A 16,139-nucleotide genomic window follows, 5' to 3' on the forward strand; every position below is an offset into this window, starting at 1 on the left:
AGATTTGAAAATATTTCAAAAATGTCATTTTCATTCAATGTTGAAATCAACATAGAAAAAATGTCAATGAAATTAAAAAGCATTGATTGAAAATGAAATCTTCAATTTTCTTGGCGATATATTTTTAAAATCAAGAGAGATGAAGCTCTTGATTTCAATAGCATTTCAATTTAAAAAATACATTTACTGTACTGTACTACTACTTATTAACGATGACTTAAAACACATTGTATTGGTAGGAAGAGGTGGTGAGAAGTTTGGTCACCCCTGCCATAGTGGATATAGCATCAGCTTTTTCATTTATAACGAGAAACTGACTTAATTTTGGTGCAGAATCAGAATTATTTTCAGAGGATAATGTTTTTTATTAAAACCTTTTTTATTGAAGGCCAAAGTTTTGTGAACATATACGAAGGCAGTCAGATAAGTATAAATTAGCATACAAAAAAACAAAAAATTTGGAAAATTTTAGAGCCCTGTGACCGTTTTGCCCTTCTCCAGGTAGTCGATGTAGATCACACTTTGTCAATCCCAGAGAACGGTGGCCATCACCTTTCAGTCTTCGCCTTCTTCGGAGCGCATTCGCCGGGTGAAGTCCACTGTTTCGACTGTTCCTTGGTCTCTGGTGTGTACCAGTGGATCCATGTTTCGTCGATGGTCTCGAAACTCCTTCGGATTGCGCTTAAACAGCTTCAAACACTGCTTTGAAGAGGTCTCATGGTTGCGCTTGTTGTTCGGAGTGAGCAAACGCGGCGCCCATCGCGCCAACAGCTTTCTCATGCCCAAAATTCGATGCAGGATATTACCCACGCGGGCTTTTGAGATGCCTACTGTTTCAGCTATCTCGCGCCCTTCAATCGGCGGTCTGCCAATACGAGATCGTGGATTTTTGTCACGTTATCCTCCGTGGTAGCCGTTTTTGAGGCACCTTAGCGTGGCTCATCAAAAACCGACATGCGACCACGTGGAAACTCGTTAAACCAATTTTTGACGGTTGCCATCGAAGGAGAAGAGCCATCGTATAAAGCATCCAAGCTCTCCTTAATTTCGCTGCGCGATTTCCCTTCCAAACACAAGAATCGAATCACCGACCGATATGGCTCTTTTTCCATTTTTATAGAATCCGCGGACACGCCCACTTCCACACACGGTCAAAACAAAAGTATGAGTCCGATTCGGCTGAAATTTTAACAGTAGCCGTTTTTGTGTTTTGTCTCGATATTCCAAGTTATTTTTTTTTCAAAAGCCCAAATGATAGAAGTAGGGTGAAAAATCTTGGTTTGTCCAATTTAGGGCGTTTTCACGCAACTAGTACATGCAAACCGATTTTTCTTTATGAAAATCACACATAACCAAGACGAGTTTGGGTTTGTTGAAAAGCTACAAGTCTCTAGTTGCTAATTCTACCATAAGGCATTGAAATTATTCGAATGTTTATGTTTTTTTAACGATTTTCCTCAAAGAGAAATTATGGTCATGGTTTTCTCACTTCTCATCATTGTTTATCCGGTTTCAGAAATCACCATTTTTGAATAAAAAATAAATCGAATTTTCAAAATGTTGCATTTTTCGTTGCTTGAGTTTACTGTCATCATATTGATCCATGTACAATTTAGGCTTTCTTCAGAATATTCCCTATTCTTAGGTATTTTAAAAGTATTCACCTCAACACACTCAACACAGAGATACTTTGTTTCTGCTATGTGCGAAGGGCACCATAAACAAAACAACAAACTACAGCACGCCAAGCGGTTGCCATAGAAATCATGTGGACAAACGAACATAGAAATCATGTGAATCGGACAACTCATAATCATGAATTGAGGTCATCGAAATGCAATAACTACATGGTTTAGCTATGTAAATCTTATACAAATGGTATGCAAGCATGATGTTTACAATATTTGTAAGTGTTATAATCCAGAGAAGGTCTGAATCTGAGACGAGACATGACAATAGGGGGCCGATTCCGGACCACTTTTTCTGTCAAACTCGGACCACTTGCAACTCGGCTTCTGATTGGCTGATGAGGAAAATAATTGACAAAGATAAATATACAAAAATGGGATTTCCAAGATTTTCACAGTGTTGCCAACTATATTCAAAATTGAATAATAGTTGCATTCACATTTCAGTTTAGCGATAATTTCTATAATGGATTCTTTGTATATTTTCATTTCTATTACGTCCGGTGTTCAATTCCCGAAGAGAAGGAAACGTTGCATCGGAATTTCCACCCTACATCTTCTCGGGATTCTCTTGCTATCTAGCAAGATCTAGCGGCCTAGCAGAGAAGAGCATGCAATTATTTTCCAACCCTAAAGCAATTAGCAATAAAATTAAAATCAAATAAGAAATAACAATCTAGGCAGCAGAAAAATGATTTAAAATCATGTTGGAACCTGAATAAACGCTATGTTATAATTTGGATATATCTTATTTTAACAATATTTAAGTACTGTTAGTATTTGAACGATATCAAAGTTGAATTATAAAGCCTTATTCACGTATACACTCCACGGTGAAAATGAAATGAAGAGTATCCGCGATGACAACGATACGGTGTCGATATCTGGATACGAAATTAGTTTATAACAAGTTTTACTACTCGGCCCGAGGACACATTTAAATTACTAAAATCAGAATGAAAAATTTTATCTGGCGTTATTTATTTACTTGAAATACATCTTTCTTACCCTAACTTGACCTATTTTCTATACACTTTCCGATATTCTCACTAAAACTTATCATTATTATATAAAATTATCTTCAGATACAATTTTTGTACGAGATTATTTTACCAAATGAGGGAAGCATGGTTTTTCATTCACATTGAACCCTGATTTGATACGGAGAAGTTGATTTTCATTCATAATTTTTATTTGATAATTATTTATTCTACCTGAAACCTCACCACTTTCTCTAACTCGTAAAACGAAATTTAATGGCGTTTCGTTAAAATTAAAACGAAATTTAATGGCGTTTCGGTAAAATTAAAACGAAATTTAATGGCGTTTCGTTAAAATTAATACAAAAAATGGTGCAGCACAGAAAATACATGATACGAAGAACACATGTTTTTCATGGGAAAATAATCTTCCGAAATTTTATAACATTTGGCAACCTTCACATCTCGCTTCCCTGTTATCTAGCACTTGGTCGACGAAAATGCAGAAAGAAGATTAAGAAGCCAGTTGTCACGTCTTGTCTTAGGTCTGAATACGTGCCAAATAATCGTCTGGTGATTGATTAAAGGTGAAGGTGGAAGCTAACCACAAATGGCTGCCATAATGGCGCTCATTTCTTTAATCTCCCTCCCTTACCCCTCGCCCGAAAATCAACGATTTTGCGAAACAGTTTGAAGAAAATGATCGTTTGCACACACTTCCCACTAAGTAAGATTAACCAAAATCTAATCGATTACTCACCAAATATTAAATTCTTATCTGCCGTCACAATGTATAGTGGAAAACGTCGTAAAACTCGAGCTAGTGCTCTGAAAGTTAACTTTTCATTTTTCAATTATCTGCAATGGTCTTGTTTGTATTAGTGAAAACATCTTTATTTTTTCGACACTGATGCCAGACAACATCATTGAAACATATATAAAAACAACTCAATAAAATGTTATTCCTGAGTCATAGCGTTTCATGTCATGAAAATCAATAGAATAAAATTGTGTTGATATCAATACAATTATTATTTTTACGTTCAATGAGTCTATAACGAGGTTTTAGCAACTTTAACATTGGGTGAGAAAATTGTATTGCAGAGCTCGGAGCACTGCCACGGCTGCTTATGCTTTCAAAATCAGTAAACGGAAAAGTATTACATTCAATCAAAATGCCTTGGCCAACGAAGAGAAGAGTTAAGGCTCTCCAACGTGAGTATGTGAAAACAATACGATCAACGAAGGAAAATATTGAGGAATTATCAATATCGAGTTACTGTGCGGAAGAACTTGTTGATAACGAAAGAGCCGCAATTCGCTTGTGTTATAAATTTGCTCATGTTACGCTCAGAATTTTACTTCATATGCAAATACACCTTCTATATATATTTATATTTGCAATTGTTCATACATTGCATGCATTGCTCTTCTCTCACAAACACTATTACCCTATTATTACAACATTACAACAAGCTTGCTTCCACCTTCGCCTTTAAAGTTAGCTCAAATGATGGGGCGCATTGACACCAATAGAAGGTGGATTTTATAATCCTTTAAAACATGTGAATCCGTAAAAATATACTATAAAAACTACTGTAAATCATTTTTTTTTTATTAATTCGTTTATTTTTACAGGCTCAGTTACTTAAGTTTAAAAAAGCCGAATTCTTAAATATAATTTTAAAACTATATATTTAAACAATTTTCTTACATCTATGGTTAGTAAGGTGGAAAACCGATTACTCGCGGTGTACTCGAGTTTAGGAGGGTGACATATTTTTAGGAGAAGGATGGGATATAAGGAAATTGTAACAATGTTGATGAACACTCATTTCATAAATCTATTCGTATATCTATAGTGTATTTACATTTCAACTTATTCTACTATTTATAGCAAGGGGACGAGTAACCCGCGAAGGAAGGAAAGGAGGGTATGAGGATGTAGGGACAATCACACACGAAGATCGATAGCTTTAAGGAAAACATATATATGGGACATGTAATCAAGGTCTAACCGAGCCAACACATCTCTCACCGGCACATTGGGCTGTCTTCCTCGGGCCCGAAGGGAGTTTTCTAAATTCGATCTGGCGACCAGATACACCTCGACGACCAAACAATGTGCTCGATGTCGTGATAACCTTGGCCACAAACGTAGAGATTGCTGCTGGCAAGATTGAAACGAAAGAGTAGTGCATCTAACGAACAGTGATTGGACATGAGTCGGGAGAAGGTGCGAGTAAAGTCCCGACTCAAGTCTAGACTTTTGAACCACGGTTTGAGGCTAACCTTAGGGATAATCGAGTGAAACCACCAGCCCAATTACTGTAAATCATGAAAAAGATTATTTTATTTATATGTTTTGAAACATTTGTATACTTGAATAGACACAGGTGCGCTAAACTAGAGCATTCAGAAAGGTGGATAATGTGTTCCGGATCACCGAGGAAAACTACTAAATGATACTTAATCAAATTCTTCGGAGTACAATTAAAAAGAGTGTGACTTATTTGGGAGTCGAATTCGGAAATAAACTTTATTTCAACAACTACTTTGACTACCGCCGAATGCTGAATACACGAAAAATTTAAGTTACCTAAGGTGTCTATACAGGGCCTGATTCTCCAGCGCGAATGGAATGTGACAACAATGAACTCCTCAAAGTCACATGACCCAGGTCACCGTATCGCCGAAGGCGATTGCCCTGACGTGAGAGGTTCATTTTGTAGTAAAATACTCAATGAATTACAAATGGTACAGTGTTCATTGAAATATATGTCAAAGCTTGTGTTTTTTGCAAAGGCTCTATTTATTTAATGTGTTTCATGAATATATATTTCTTTTATTTTAAAAATTTTCATTCCTTGTTACAAATATGTACAGGAAATAATTTCGTTCATCTTTATAAATGTTTTCCTCTTATTATAATTGATGAAAAATAATATCTCTGGCATAAAAAAACAAATAAAAATATATTTTCAAATCTGTTTTTGCATAGTCCCTTTAAGGGGGTCTCCGTAGCCACATTGGTTGCGCGTTCGCTTAGTAAGCGATCGATCGTGAGTTCAAAACTCAGGGCCCTCATTGACCATCTTTGTGTTGTTACAGAATAGCTACGTCCACGCAACAATCAACAGCGATGGAGATCGATCCACGGTCGAAATTAGATCGATTCATCCATACAACTGCTCTGCTATGCAAGACACATCGGGCTGCTGTTCTATAAATAACTCAACAATGATCAATCAACTGTCTCCGCTGTCCGGTGGTCCAACTGGATAATGGAAGAACAGAAAGAATACTCTTACGCCTAAATGGCTACTGTGTAAATGTACCATATGCAAAGGTATAGAACGAATACTGGCGAATGGCAACTGTGTAATGTAATGTGCTATAATTATAGATATGATAACCATGTGACATGTACACGATTAAAATTCGGCTCTGTTACAGCTAAAATGCTAATGAGCCTAAAATAAATAAATGGGATAAAAAAAAATAGTCCCTTTGCATTAATATGAGTGTATGTTATTTCAATTGTTTTGATTTCGTATCCGTGTTTTGATTCCGCATTCGTTTTTTGACTTAGTGTCCGGTGCTGATTTTAGCGTAATTATTGCTAAAAGTTTATCGGAAGGTTGACTATTCTTTATAACATTACAGTGAACATTAATTTTATAGTCGCCTCACATAAAAGTCATCAAGGTAAGATATATTTATTATCACATTCAAATAAATTTAGAAGTTAAATTTTGTTCACAGACAATGAGCCGATAAAAATGATAGAGCTGTCAAGAATCTTGTAATTCCACTGTCCGAAACTGCGCTGTTATCGTTTGGATTCTCACTGGATGAGCCCGGTGAGCACGCATCTCGCATCTACCTTATGGTCAAGCTGGGTCTTGAAATGGATAAGCACAGATGATACTCCATCCGCAACTACTGATGAAGATGCTCCTCCACTAGTGGATGACACCGAGGATGCCCCACACATGGAAGAAGTTGATTAAACATATACGGTTTTTAACTACTTAAGTAGCTTTTCGTAATTTTTGAATGTCTGATTTGTGTTTTTGGAGAAAGGAAACGGTATGCTGAATTGAGTTTCTCGTATCAGTTAGGGTCAACTATTGTAAACTTTCAATTTAATTTTGTACCGCGTTATAGCGGCTGCAGAAGATGTATATTCTTGTCATTAGTAATAGCATACCAAATACTTGAACTGACTACATGTTAATAATAAATATAAATCATTTCAAAATTCACAATTTAACTGGATTGCATTCGAAATTGCCTATTTTTTTCCGAAAATTTTCATAAAGTAGATGATGAATTCATCTTTGAATCTGCAGTAGCTATTGCCCGTTTGGAACGGCGAATTATTAGAGATCGTTCAAATCCTTTGGAAATGCCTAATTCTATTTTTGGCTACCATTGCTGGTACTAGTCGATAACGAATGAGGATACGACTTCAAAAGTCACAAAATGGCATGTTTTTCCACTGCAATCGCCCACGGGAATTGAGTGAGTGTTCATGAGAGTTCACTCAAGGTAAAAATCTCACCACAGCCGCCTTCGGGAATTGAGTGAGGCAATTTTTCCGAGCTGTCACTTCACATTCGCGCATCAGACGGCCTTATTCTGCGTGGCGTGTGAGGTGAGATGACAATTGTCACTTATGTCACGCGATTCCACCAGGCGTATGCCGTGAGAAATCTCACTTGAATGAACTCTCACTTTATTCCCGCTCTCAAATATACGTGACGATTGTCACATGAACTGGGATTTCTAGGTGACAATCGTCGACATGTCTTGAGGTGTCGACAGTGCATGAAAACAAATGAAAAAAGGAAGAGGAATAATAAGTGTTTTTTTGGGTCGTATAGAATCGATAGTAATGGTATTATATGTATCAATAAATTCAATTTATCTTCAATTTTCACAGTACGAAAGACAAATTGCAAGTAGTTTTTTTTTGTGAAAGCGGTAGTGAGTCTGTTATTCCTCAATTGGACGAATAAGCACACCGAAATTATTTTCATTTCATGAAATCTATTTATTTTCTCTAAAATATATCTATCATATGGGTCTTGTGTTTCATCTATCTATCCGCGAGTCATCGTCACCGAACTGCATATCCATTTCAGAAGCCGTGGTATATGCCCGAGCCGGAGCCAGAGCAATAATTTAACACTGAGAGTGCAGAGAGCAGCAGCAACTACGACCAAAACAAACAAAAATGCTAAACTTTACAGGATGCAATCAACTGTTTCACCAAATCTAAATCAAATACCTGCAAATTCGGCAGAATGTCCTGATACACTAACAACAGGCCAGGTTAAATCAGATCTATAGATACGGTACTGACTGCAGCAAAACAAATATCTGACCTCTCTGAGCGAAACAAATAAAATTCTGGGATGCCAGATGTTTTTTCTCAAATATATGCGATACAAATCTGAAATATTTGTAAATATGTGCTAATGTCTGACATACTGACCAGCTTCGTTTATCATATGGAATCAATAATGTTTTGTCACTATTTTAAATAGCCTGCAGCAGGAATAAAAGGTTATGATAAAAGTTAAATGTCTGCAAATTCGTGAACACATGTGCGAATGTGGCATCTTTGATCAGATTTGGCAACCAGCAGAATGAACGCCTTGTCACTTGCTGTTCATCCTCTCACATACATCAAATGAACCTCTCACGGCATCCGAAACGACTGTAGGAATAGAGTGAGGAGAGTTGCGTGATGGTGATGTGACAATTGTCATCTCACCTCACACGCCGCGTAGAATCAGGCCGAGAATCAGCCCCACAATATACTCGTTTGATAGATGTTCGAATATACTCTAAAATTCAACTTATCTAAATTGTAATTCAATATACAATAGTGAGCAAATGATATTTTTGACTGGATAAACCAAAATCATTCACCTTACCCCCTTTTCACAAAAGAACTTAAGAATTATAAGTTCAACGCTGCATATGTGATGGTTCATAGCGGTATTTAAATTTAGCCATTTTGTTGAAACAAAAGTTTGAAATCGATAATTTCATTACAGGTAGATCTGATTAGGAAAAGCATACCCAAACACCGAAGCATTGCCAGAATATTTGATTGGGATCCACTTCCAAATCCATGCTGAACTATGTGGTGCAGAAATCCGGCCGCTCAGAATTTTTGGGTTGCTGAAGGAGCTCTTGCGTTTCATACCCGTGGCTTGTACTTCGGTACTATTGCACTTGATGTTTGATGACTCTGAAACCGTCGAAAAATCTCTTGTGCTCATAAAAAGTTAGAACTTATCATGTGAGGAGTATTTTTAACGCATGGATCGCCCAAGAAATATGTTAAATAAATTTCACGTGATTTTATTTATTTATAGCTCAAAGATTCACAATGGTTTGGTCATAATCGTAACTGTGACAGGTGTACTGATTTACAACTCCGACCAGATGCGGTGTTTCTAAGAGCCCCCGCAGACTACAGATTTTTGTCGGTCGATAGTTCAAAGGACAGGAAAAAAAAACTCCAAGAACATACAAAATACGTTTTAAATGATTTTATTGAACAAAATTTACATTTGTTCCAGTACATAGCGCCCTTCCCCAATATGTTACGAAAAGACGTAAATTCTCAACTTTTTGGTCGTATATCGCCATCCGGTTCACTGTCACAAACCGCGGACGAGTAGATACGACCGGTATATTGCTAATGTCTGTCCGACGAAATAGATATTGGAAAAGAACTGCGTTGCAACTGACTCGAACTGTGCTAGCTTCTTAATCGAAGAGACCGAAGCCCATATCGTCATCCTCCGACTCGGATTCTTCCTTCTTCTCCTCCTTGGCAGCGGCTGCAGCCGGAGCAGCGGAAGCGGCAGAAGCTGCTGGAGCAGCAACGGCGGCAAACTTGCTCGGATCCTTGATGAACTCCTTAACGGTTTCGGCTTCCTTGAACTCAACCTCGGTAACGGCAGCGATGGCCAACAGGTTGCGGAAACCGTTGGCAATGCTGTGCGGTACGGAAGCCAAAGTTGGGTATCCGATTTCGAGCGAAACAGCAGCCAAGTTGGCGACTCCAGCCTGGAATTTGGCGCGCAGATCCTCGGGCTTGATGTCCAAAATATCCGGGGAGAAGATCGATCCCGAATCGTAAACCTGCTCAATTTGCAGACCGTACGAAAACGGAGAGATGTTCAACATATTGAGCAGAGTGGCTTCAGAAGCACCGACTTTGTCTCCGGGCTTCAAAATGGGCACATCGTTGATGATTTCAATTGTACCCTTGGAAATCTTGGTTGGGATGGACAGAGCCTGGAAGAAAGATGTTTTCTCGGGACCGAGACCAGTGTTCTGGGCTGGAATCACGACCTCCAAAGGTGCAATAGCACCGGCACGGGCTGGGGCACGAACTTTGCTTTCCATCAACTTGTCACGAACCTCAACCAAGTCACCCTTAGTGAAAACGAAGCCGACATTTCCCTTAATGTGATTAAGCAATTTCTCCAGGTTCTGATTCTCCTCCAAATGACCACGGATAGCCTTACGCATCATGGTGTTCTTGCCCATGAGTACGATGGCCGTGCCACGCAGAGACATACGGATGGTCTGCATCTGGCGCGAGCCAACGTTGTCGGCACCGACGATGAAGCATTTAGGGTACTCGTCGAGCAGTTGCTGGAAAATAGGGAAATTATTAGTTTCTTCCAAACGAATCACAGCACAGATTTTAGGTTATGTTCTCCATAGCAAAATATCAGACATGAGGTAGGTGAAACCATCTCTGAATACCGTATACTTCCTGGGTTCAGCTTTGTTCAAGCAAGGAAGCCGAATATTCAGATGCTTCGTGAAAATTATCATCATTGAATAAACTACGCACTTAACGATTCCAAATCAAAACAGTCACGCAATACATACCACGATTTTCACGAAGTAATTCGCTTTCCATGTAGCTTTGTCCTCCCTACCCATCCTGGCTAAATAGGGACTTCCGGAAGAAATTTAAGAACTGCAAGTGAAGAAAACAGCGCATTCAGCAATCAAATTTGCAAATTTTCACGGCATATCTCCACCATTTTGAATGTTTAGTCGAGAGCAAAACACGTGCAATGCATTTCATGAATATTTTGTTTTTATCACAATTAACATCACGAATGACACACAAAACATTGCAATACATTCCGACGAACATTCATAGTTGTTTTTTTAGATTTCAAATTGAATAATTCGAATACTTTTCAAGCAATTTTACTTACCAAAGCAAAGACAATTTGATTTCTTGAGCGTCTGCAGACGGAATGAACGAGTTGAGGGATTCTAGACGCTATTTTACAATGCGGAGAGTTTTCGGTTGCAGCCCGCTGTTAAGATTATGGCGTCTGTCATACTTGCCGCTACACTGAGATATTTAGTATATATGACGATTTTTTTTGTAAATGTTACCAACTCGTTAGTCATTTTCTACCCAACTAATCATTGGTATATCTTACAAAATGAAATTGGTAGGCATTATTTTTGTACACTGAGAGGAATAGTTAGTAAATACGACGAATTTTTTGGTATATGTTACCAATTCTCTAGTCATTTTCTACCCTACTAATCATTGGTACATATTACGAAAGAAAAATGGTAGGCACAAACGTCAAACAAACTACGATTTGTAGGTTCAACATTGGTGCAATATCAGTGAAAATTTTGCTTCTCATTTGTGAGAGATAATCATCAGGGATAATAAAAATGTTTTTTAATAATAATTTTTAATTTTAAAAATTCTATTTGATTACATTTAACTCCACATACTTAGAATACATAATAATAATAATATATAACTTAATCTATGAGCAGCGTACACGAGGAAAGTTCCCGTTCCTCTTCCTGCTGCATCGCTCTAGTTTACATTATTTAGGGAGTGTCGGTAGCACCAGCACGTTTCATCCGCATTTTCTTCTCTCTATGTGTCTCTATGAAGAAAAGAAATACATATGTTAATAATATTAAATATGTATATATGTAATGAAACGTAACATCAACAAAATGCTTACCAACTAACCTCGAGCCAACCGCGAGTAATCGGTTACATATTACTAACATAGTTGTAAGCAAACATTGTAGAAAAATTGAACTCCCGGTCCCGTTAGGCTGACGCCATATGAGCCTTAATAAAAATATATATTTTGGATAAAAAAAAAAAATGCTTACCTCCGAATCGCTTCATCTCCAAAATAGAAATGGCGATTGCAAAGTGCGCACATCACAGATGTTAGGTATGACAAAAAAACAAAGTTAATAATGGTATGAAGTAAAATCTACGAATCTCTGGTAGGAACGTTCATTGCGTCTGACATCGCTTTTACGCAATTTTGGTAATATTTAATATTTACAAAACATTAGTATATTTTACCAATGTTTTGGCTACTAAAGATTTGGTAGCTGCTTTTACTAAACTATTTCTCCAGTGTAGGATGGTGGGCATGTTGGCCCACCATTGGAGCAGCATCAGTGAAAGCGTTGTTTTTTATTTGTAAGAGATAATGATAAGGGATAATGACATTATGTTGTTGATAATTAATTCTTATTTAAAAAGCTGTCCTCAATCATACATTATCTTTTACACAGTAATTTCCTACATCCTACATTCTACATCTAAACATTGCTCGTGCAGATTTAATCGCAGTTTCGACCGAATCAATCTCATATGTTTTTTCAAACCCTCACTCATCAAGGTTTTGCTCCTTTTACTGTTGCACATTTTCATCCTTTAGGACAGGAACAACTGATTAGTTGGCAGTTGATGGGACCAGATCGCAGTTCAATTCATCCGCATTATTTGCTCTCCCGTTTCCTGATGTATGATTATGGTTAGTTATAAATATGGGTTTGTGATGAAATATATGTGGTTACCTGAGATTTCTCTGTGTTGCACATGTTCAGTCTAATATACATTGAATAGTCAACTGTGCAATTTTAATCCAAGATTAGAAGCTGAAAATTAAAAGGGAAAGGATTGTGTTGAAGTTTATTTTATAAGATTCGGTGTATTAAGATTTCAATACAACGAATTGAACTTTTGTTTTTCCGCAGCGAAAACAAGTTCTCGATATCTTTGTGGTCGAGAATATGTTTTCGCCGAAGAGAAACAGAAGTTACATATATTTGAATCTAATAAAAATAAAAAATAAACTTACCTCCGAATAGCTTTGTTTCATCAAGAGGAATGACGACTGCGAAGTACGCACATTACAGTTCCTAGAAATGAAAACAATCAAGGTTACACATGTTATGAAGTAAAATGTACGAATCTTTGGTAGGGATGTGTATTGCATAAGACATCCGTTTTACAAAGTTATGGTAATATTTACGAAAAATGCGTACATTTTACCAATGTTTCATCTACTAAAGATTTGGTAGTTGCATTTACTAATGTTTTCCTCCAGTGTATGATTGTAGACCACTTGAAATGCTTTTAGGGTAAAAATATACTGTTTGACCGAAACCATATATTTATACATTTTTTTAAACTAAATCGTATATTTTTAATGGCTTAGTTACACAATTATTAAACTTGTTAAAATTCTAAGTTTGTTTTCAATTCTAAAGAATATTTTCAATTTTGCTTATTTTACAGTTATTAGGATGGGATGACCGAGTCGTACGATAGCGATATTGATAGCGCATGATGAGCGCATGATATGTGTGAGCATATGAACGACACAGTGTGTAAGGAATCGAAAGAATTTGGCAATTCATTTTCAATATCGTGAACGATCGAAGGAAGGACACGATTCGATAAGAGCGAACCGTGTGTACGATCCTAAAATAACAATCTCGTCTATCGATAAAGCCGGGTTCAGACGGTGCGAGCAAGCATACAGGCCCATTTATACGTTGCTAGTAGCTGACTTCACAACGAGCAGCTACTGACCCGGTGAACTCGCTTGACAAATGGTTGACTCGCCTTGTCCGTTCACACAATGTGAGCTGCTGACAAGAAACTAGATACTAAGTACGGGTTTACCAGAGATGCCAGACGATTTTTCAAATGTCCATCAAATAGTCAGAAACAGCAATCAGGTCCGAATTTGACAGATGATTGATCCGAAATCAACTTATTTATTGGCTGTTTTCGGCTTAGGTTTTCAGTTGAATTTATCATTACACAATTTTAAATTTTATCGCGAGACACACGCTGGCCGTGTTTACAAATACTTTGTGCTGAATTTCTTTGAACTGAGGGTACTATCCGAAAAAAGCAGAAAGAAAAAAGGATTCGGGCCAGGAATTGGATGCAAAGAAAAGGAGTAACAAATACAATACTGAAAAAGTGAAAAAACTGTTGGATTTAATTGCTCCACAAATACAACGCCAATATACACTCATGAGTGAAACTAGAAATGATGTGCCTTTCTTCTGGAATATGGAATATATATCAGATTATTGTCGCTATTTTTTAGAACCTCGAAAGCATCCATAGCTTAATTAATTCCGAAAGTATGTGGTGCTACAAATGGCAGTCTAAAAGATTTTTCAAAATTTGATTTACTTCGCGTTGACAGCAGCTTCGTGTACCAATTTGTGAAATGAAAATGATAGTAGATTCGCCGGAGGAATAAATACGTCTCAAAAACTAAAATAATGAATGAAAATATACTTTTTTCAAATCGAATATGTATTCTGTTTCTTAGAACAATACTTTTTTTTGCAAGTTGTGAGTGAATTTTGAATGAAAATTGTGCCCGATGATGATTTTATATTTAGATTCCCAATAAAACTGTCTCAATAAGAAAACGTGCCCCGCCAGTGTGCCAAACAAAATAACAACGATTCCGTTTAGAAACTATTAGGGTTTTATTTGTTTTTCCAATATTTTTCAAGTCTATAAATATCTTCGCATATTTTCAAATATCTTAAAAATAGAGACATTTGTTTACATTTGGCATCCCTGATTCGAACGCTAAATTCTGTTTTTTGACGTTTTGAGGGATGCGAGTGCGAGTAAATTCAAAAAACTTTGAAGTAGCTCGCACGCCGAATCACACATGACACTAACTGGCATGATGTGTTCACACGGTGTGAGTAGCTGCACTGCAGTAACTGACTAGATCGACTCGTATGCTTACTCGCACCGTCTGAACCCGGCTTACGAGTCGGTCTAGTCAGTTACTGCAGTGCAGCTACTCACACCGTGTGAACACATCATGCCAGTTATTGTCATGTGTGATCCGGCGTGCGAGCTACTTCAAAGTTTTTTGAATTTACTCGCACTCGCATGCTTCAAAACGTCAAAAACAGAATTTAGCGTTCGAATCAGGGATGCCAAATGTAAAGAAATGTCTCTATTTTTAAGATATTTGAAAATATGCGAAGATATTTATAGACTTGAAAATTATTGGAAAAACAAATAAAACCCTCATAGTTTCTTAACGAAATCATTGTTATTCTGTTTTGCACGCTGGCGGGGCACGCTTTCTTTTTGAGATAGTTTTCTGGAGAATGTCTAATATAGAATCATTATCAGGCACAATTTTCATTCAAAATTCACTCACAACTTGCGAAAAAAAGTAAGGTTCTAAGAAACAGAATACATATTCGATTTAAAAAAGTACATTTTCATTCATTATTTTAATTTTTGACGCGTGTGAATAAAATTTTAAAAAGTCTTCTAGACTATCATTTAAAGCATCACATACTTCCGGAATTATCTTAGCTATGGATGCTTTCGAGATTCTAAAAAATATCGACAACAATCTGAACAATATTCCAGAAGAAAGGCATATCAATGTCATTTATATTATCACTCTTGCAGGTACAGCATCCTTCATGAGTGTATCTTGGCGTTGTATTTGTGGAGCAATTAAATTCAACAGTTTTTCCACTTGTTCAGGTGTTATTCTCAACACTGCTCTGTAATCTCTATAAAATTGTGTAATGATACATTCAACTGAAAACCTAAGATGAAAACTACCAATAAAGAAGTCGATTTCGGACCAATCATTTGACAAATTCGGACCTGATTGCTGTTTCTGACTATTTGATGGACATTTGAAAAATCGCCTGGCATCCCAGGTAAACCCGTGCCGTAGTATCTAGTTTCTCGCCAGCAGCTCACACTATGTGAACGGACAAGGCGAGTCAACCAATTGTCAAGCGAGTCCACCGGGTCAGTAGCTGCTCATTGTCAAGTCAGCTACTAGCAACGTATAAATGGGCCTTAACGGATGCAATAAAACCCAATGCAATAGAATCTCGGAAAGGAAAGGGATCAAATAGATCGCACATATTTCTTATCGTGCTAAGTTCGTTGCCCTTAGAATGCAGTTATGAGTCAAAGATAAGCTCTAACTAGGAGTTGCATGTGGTGAATCACAGATAAGCGATAGGTAAAGGACTTATATGCAAAGGAGTAAGAACGTTTATAGTTTTCTCTTTCTTTCACACATTAAATTTGAATTTAGGCTAG

General features: G+C 37.2%; 2 protein-coding genes and 1 long non-coding RNA gene across 9 annotated transcripts in view; 1 reads left to right on the forward strand and 2 right to left on the reverse strand.

The window, feature by feature from the left end:
• LOC129776671 (zinc finger protein 595-like) overlaps positions 1-6,893 on the forward strand; it is a 28,117-nt gene extending 21,224 nt beyond the window's left edge. For all 7 annotated transcript variants that reach the window (XR_008743142.1, XR_008743144.1, XR_008743140.1 and 4 more), the window contains 2 exons: positions 4,566-6,376; positions 6,434-6,893. The gene's annotated coding sequence lies outside the window, so the exon portion shown is untranslated. The remainder of the gene's footprint in view (positions 1-4,565; positions 6,377-6,433) is intronic.
• A 2,332-nt stretch (positions 6,894-9,225) lies between these two features.
• On the reverse strand, positions 9,226-11,007 carry LOC129776676 (60S acidic ribosomal protein P0). Its single transcript, XM_055782472.1, has 3 exons — positions 10,939-11,007; positions 10,601-10,691; positions 9,226-10,357 (listed from the first exon to the last, which is right to left on the reverse strand). The coding sequence occupies exons 2-3, from the start codon at positions 10,652-10,654 to the stop codon at positions 9,461-9,463; spliced, it is 951 nt and encodes a 316-aa protein (XP_055638447.1). The 5' UTR covers positions 10,655-10,691; positions 10,939-11,007; the 3' UTR covers positions 9,226-9,460.
• Positions 11,008-12,188: 1,181 nt separating this feature from the next.
• Positions 12,189-12,960, reverse strand: LOC129776678 (uncharacterized). The gene is made up of 3 exons (XR_008743147.1): positions 12,868-12,960; positions 12,584-12,664; positions 12,189-12,524 (listed from the first exon to the last, which is right to left on the reverse strand). It is a non-coding gene; the product is annotated as an uncharacterized LOC129776678 (long non-coding RNA).
• Positions 12,961-16,139: the final 3,179 nt, after the last annotated feature.

Source organism: Toxorhynchites rutilus, chromosome 3, assembly GCF_029784135.1.
Source record: "Toxorhynchites rutilus septentrionalis strain SRP chromosome 3, ASM2978413v1, whole genome shotgun sequence".
Classification (NCBI taxonomy): Eukaryota; Metazoa; Arthropoda; class Insecta; order Diptera; family Culicidae; genus Toxorhynchites; species Toxorhynchites rutilus.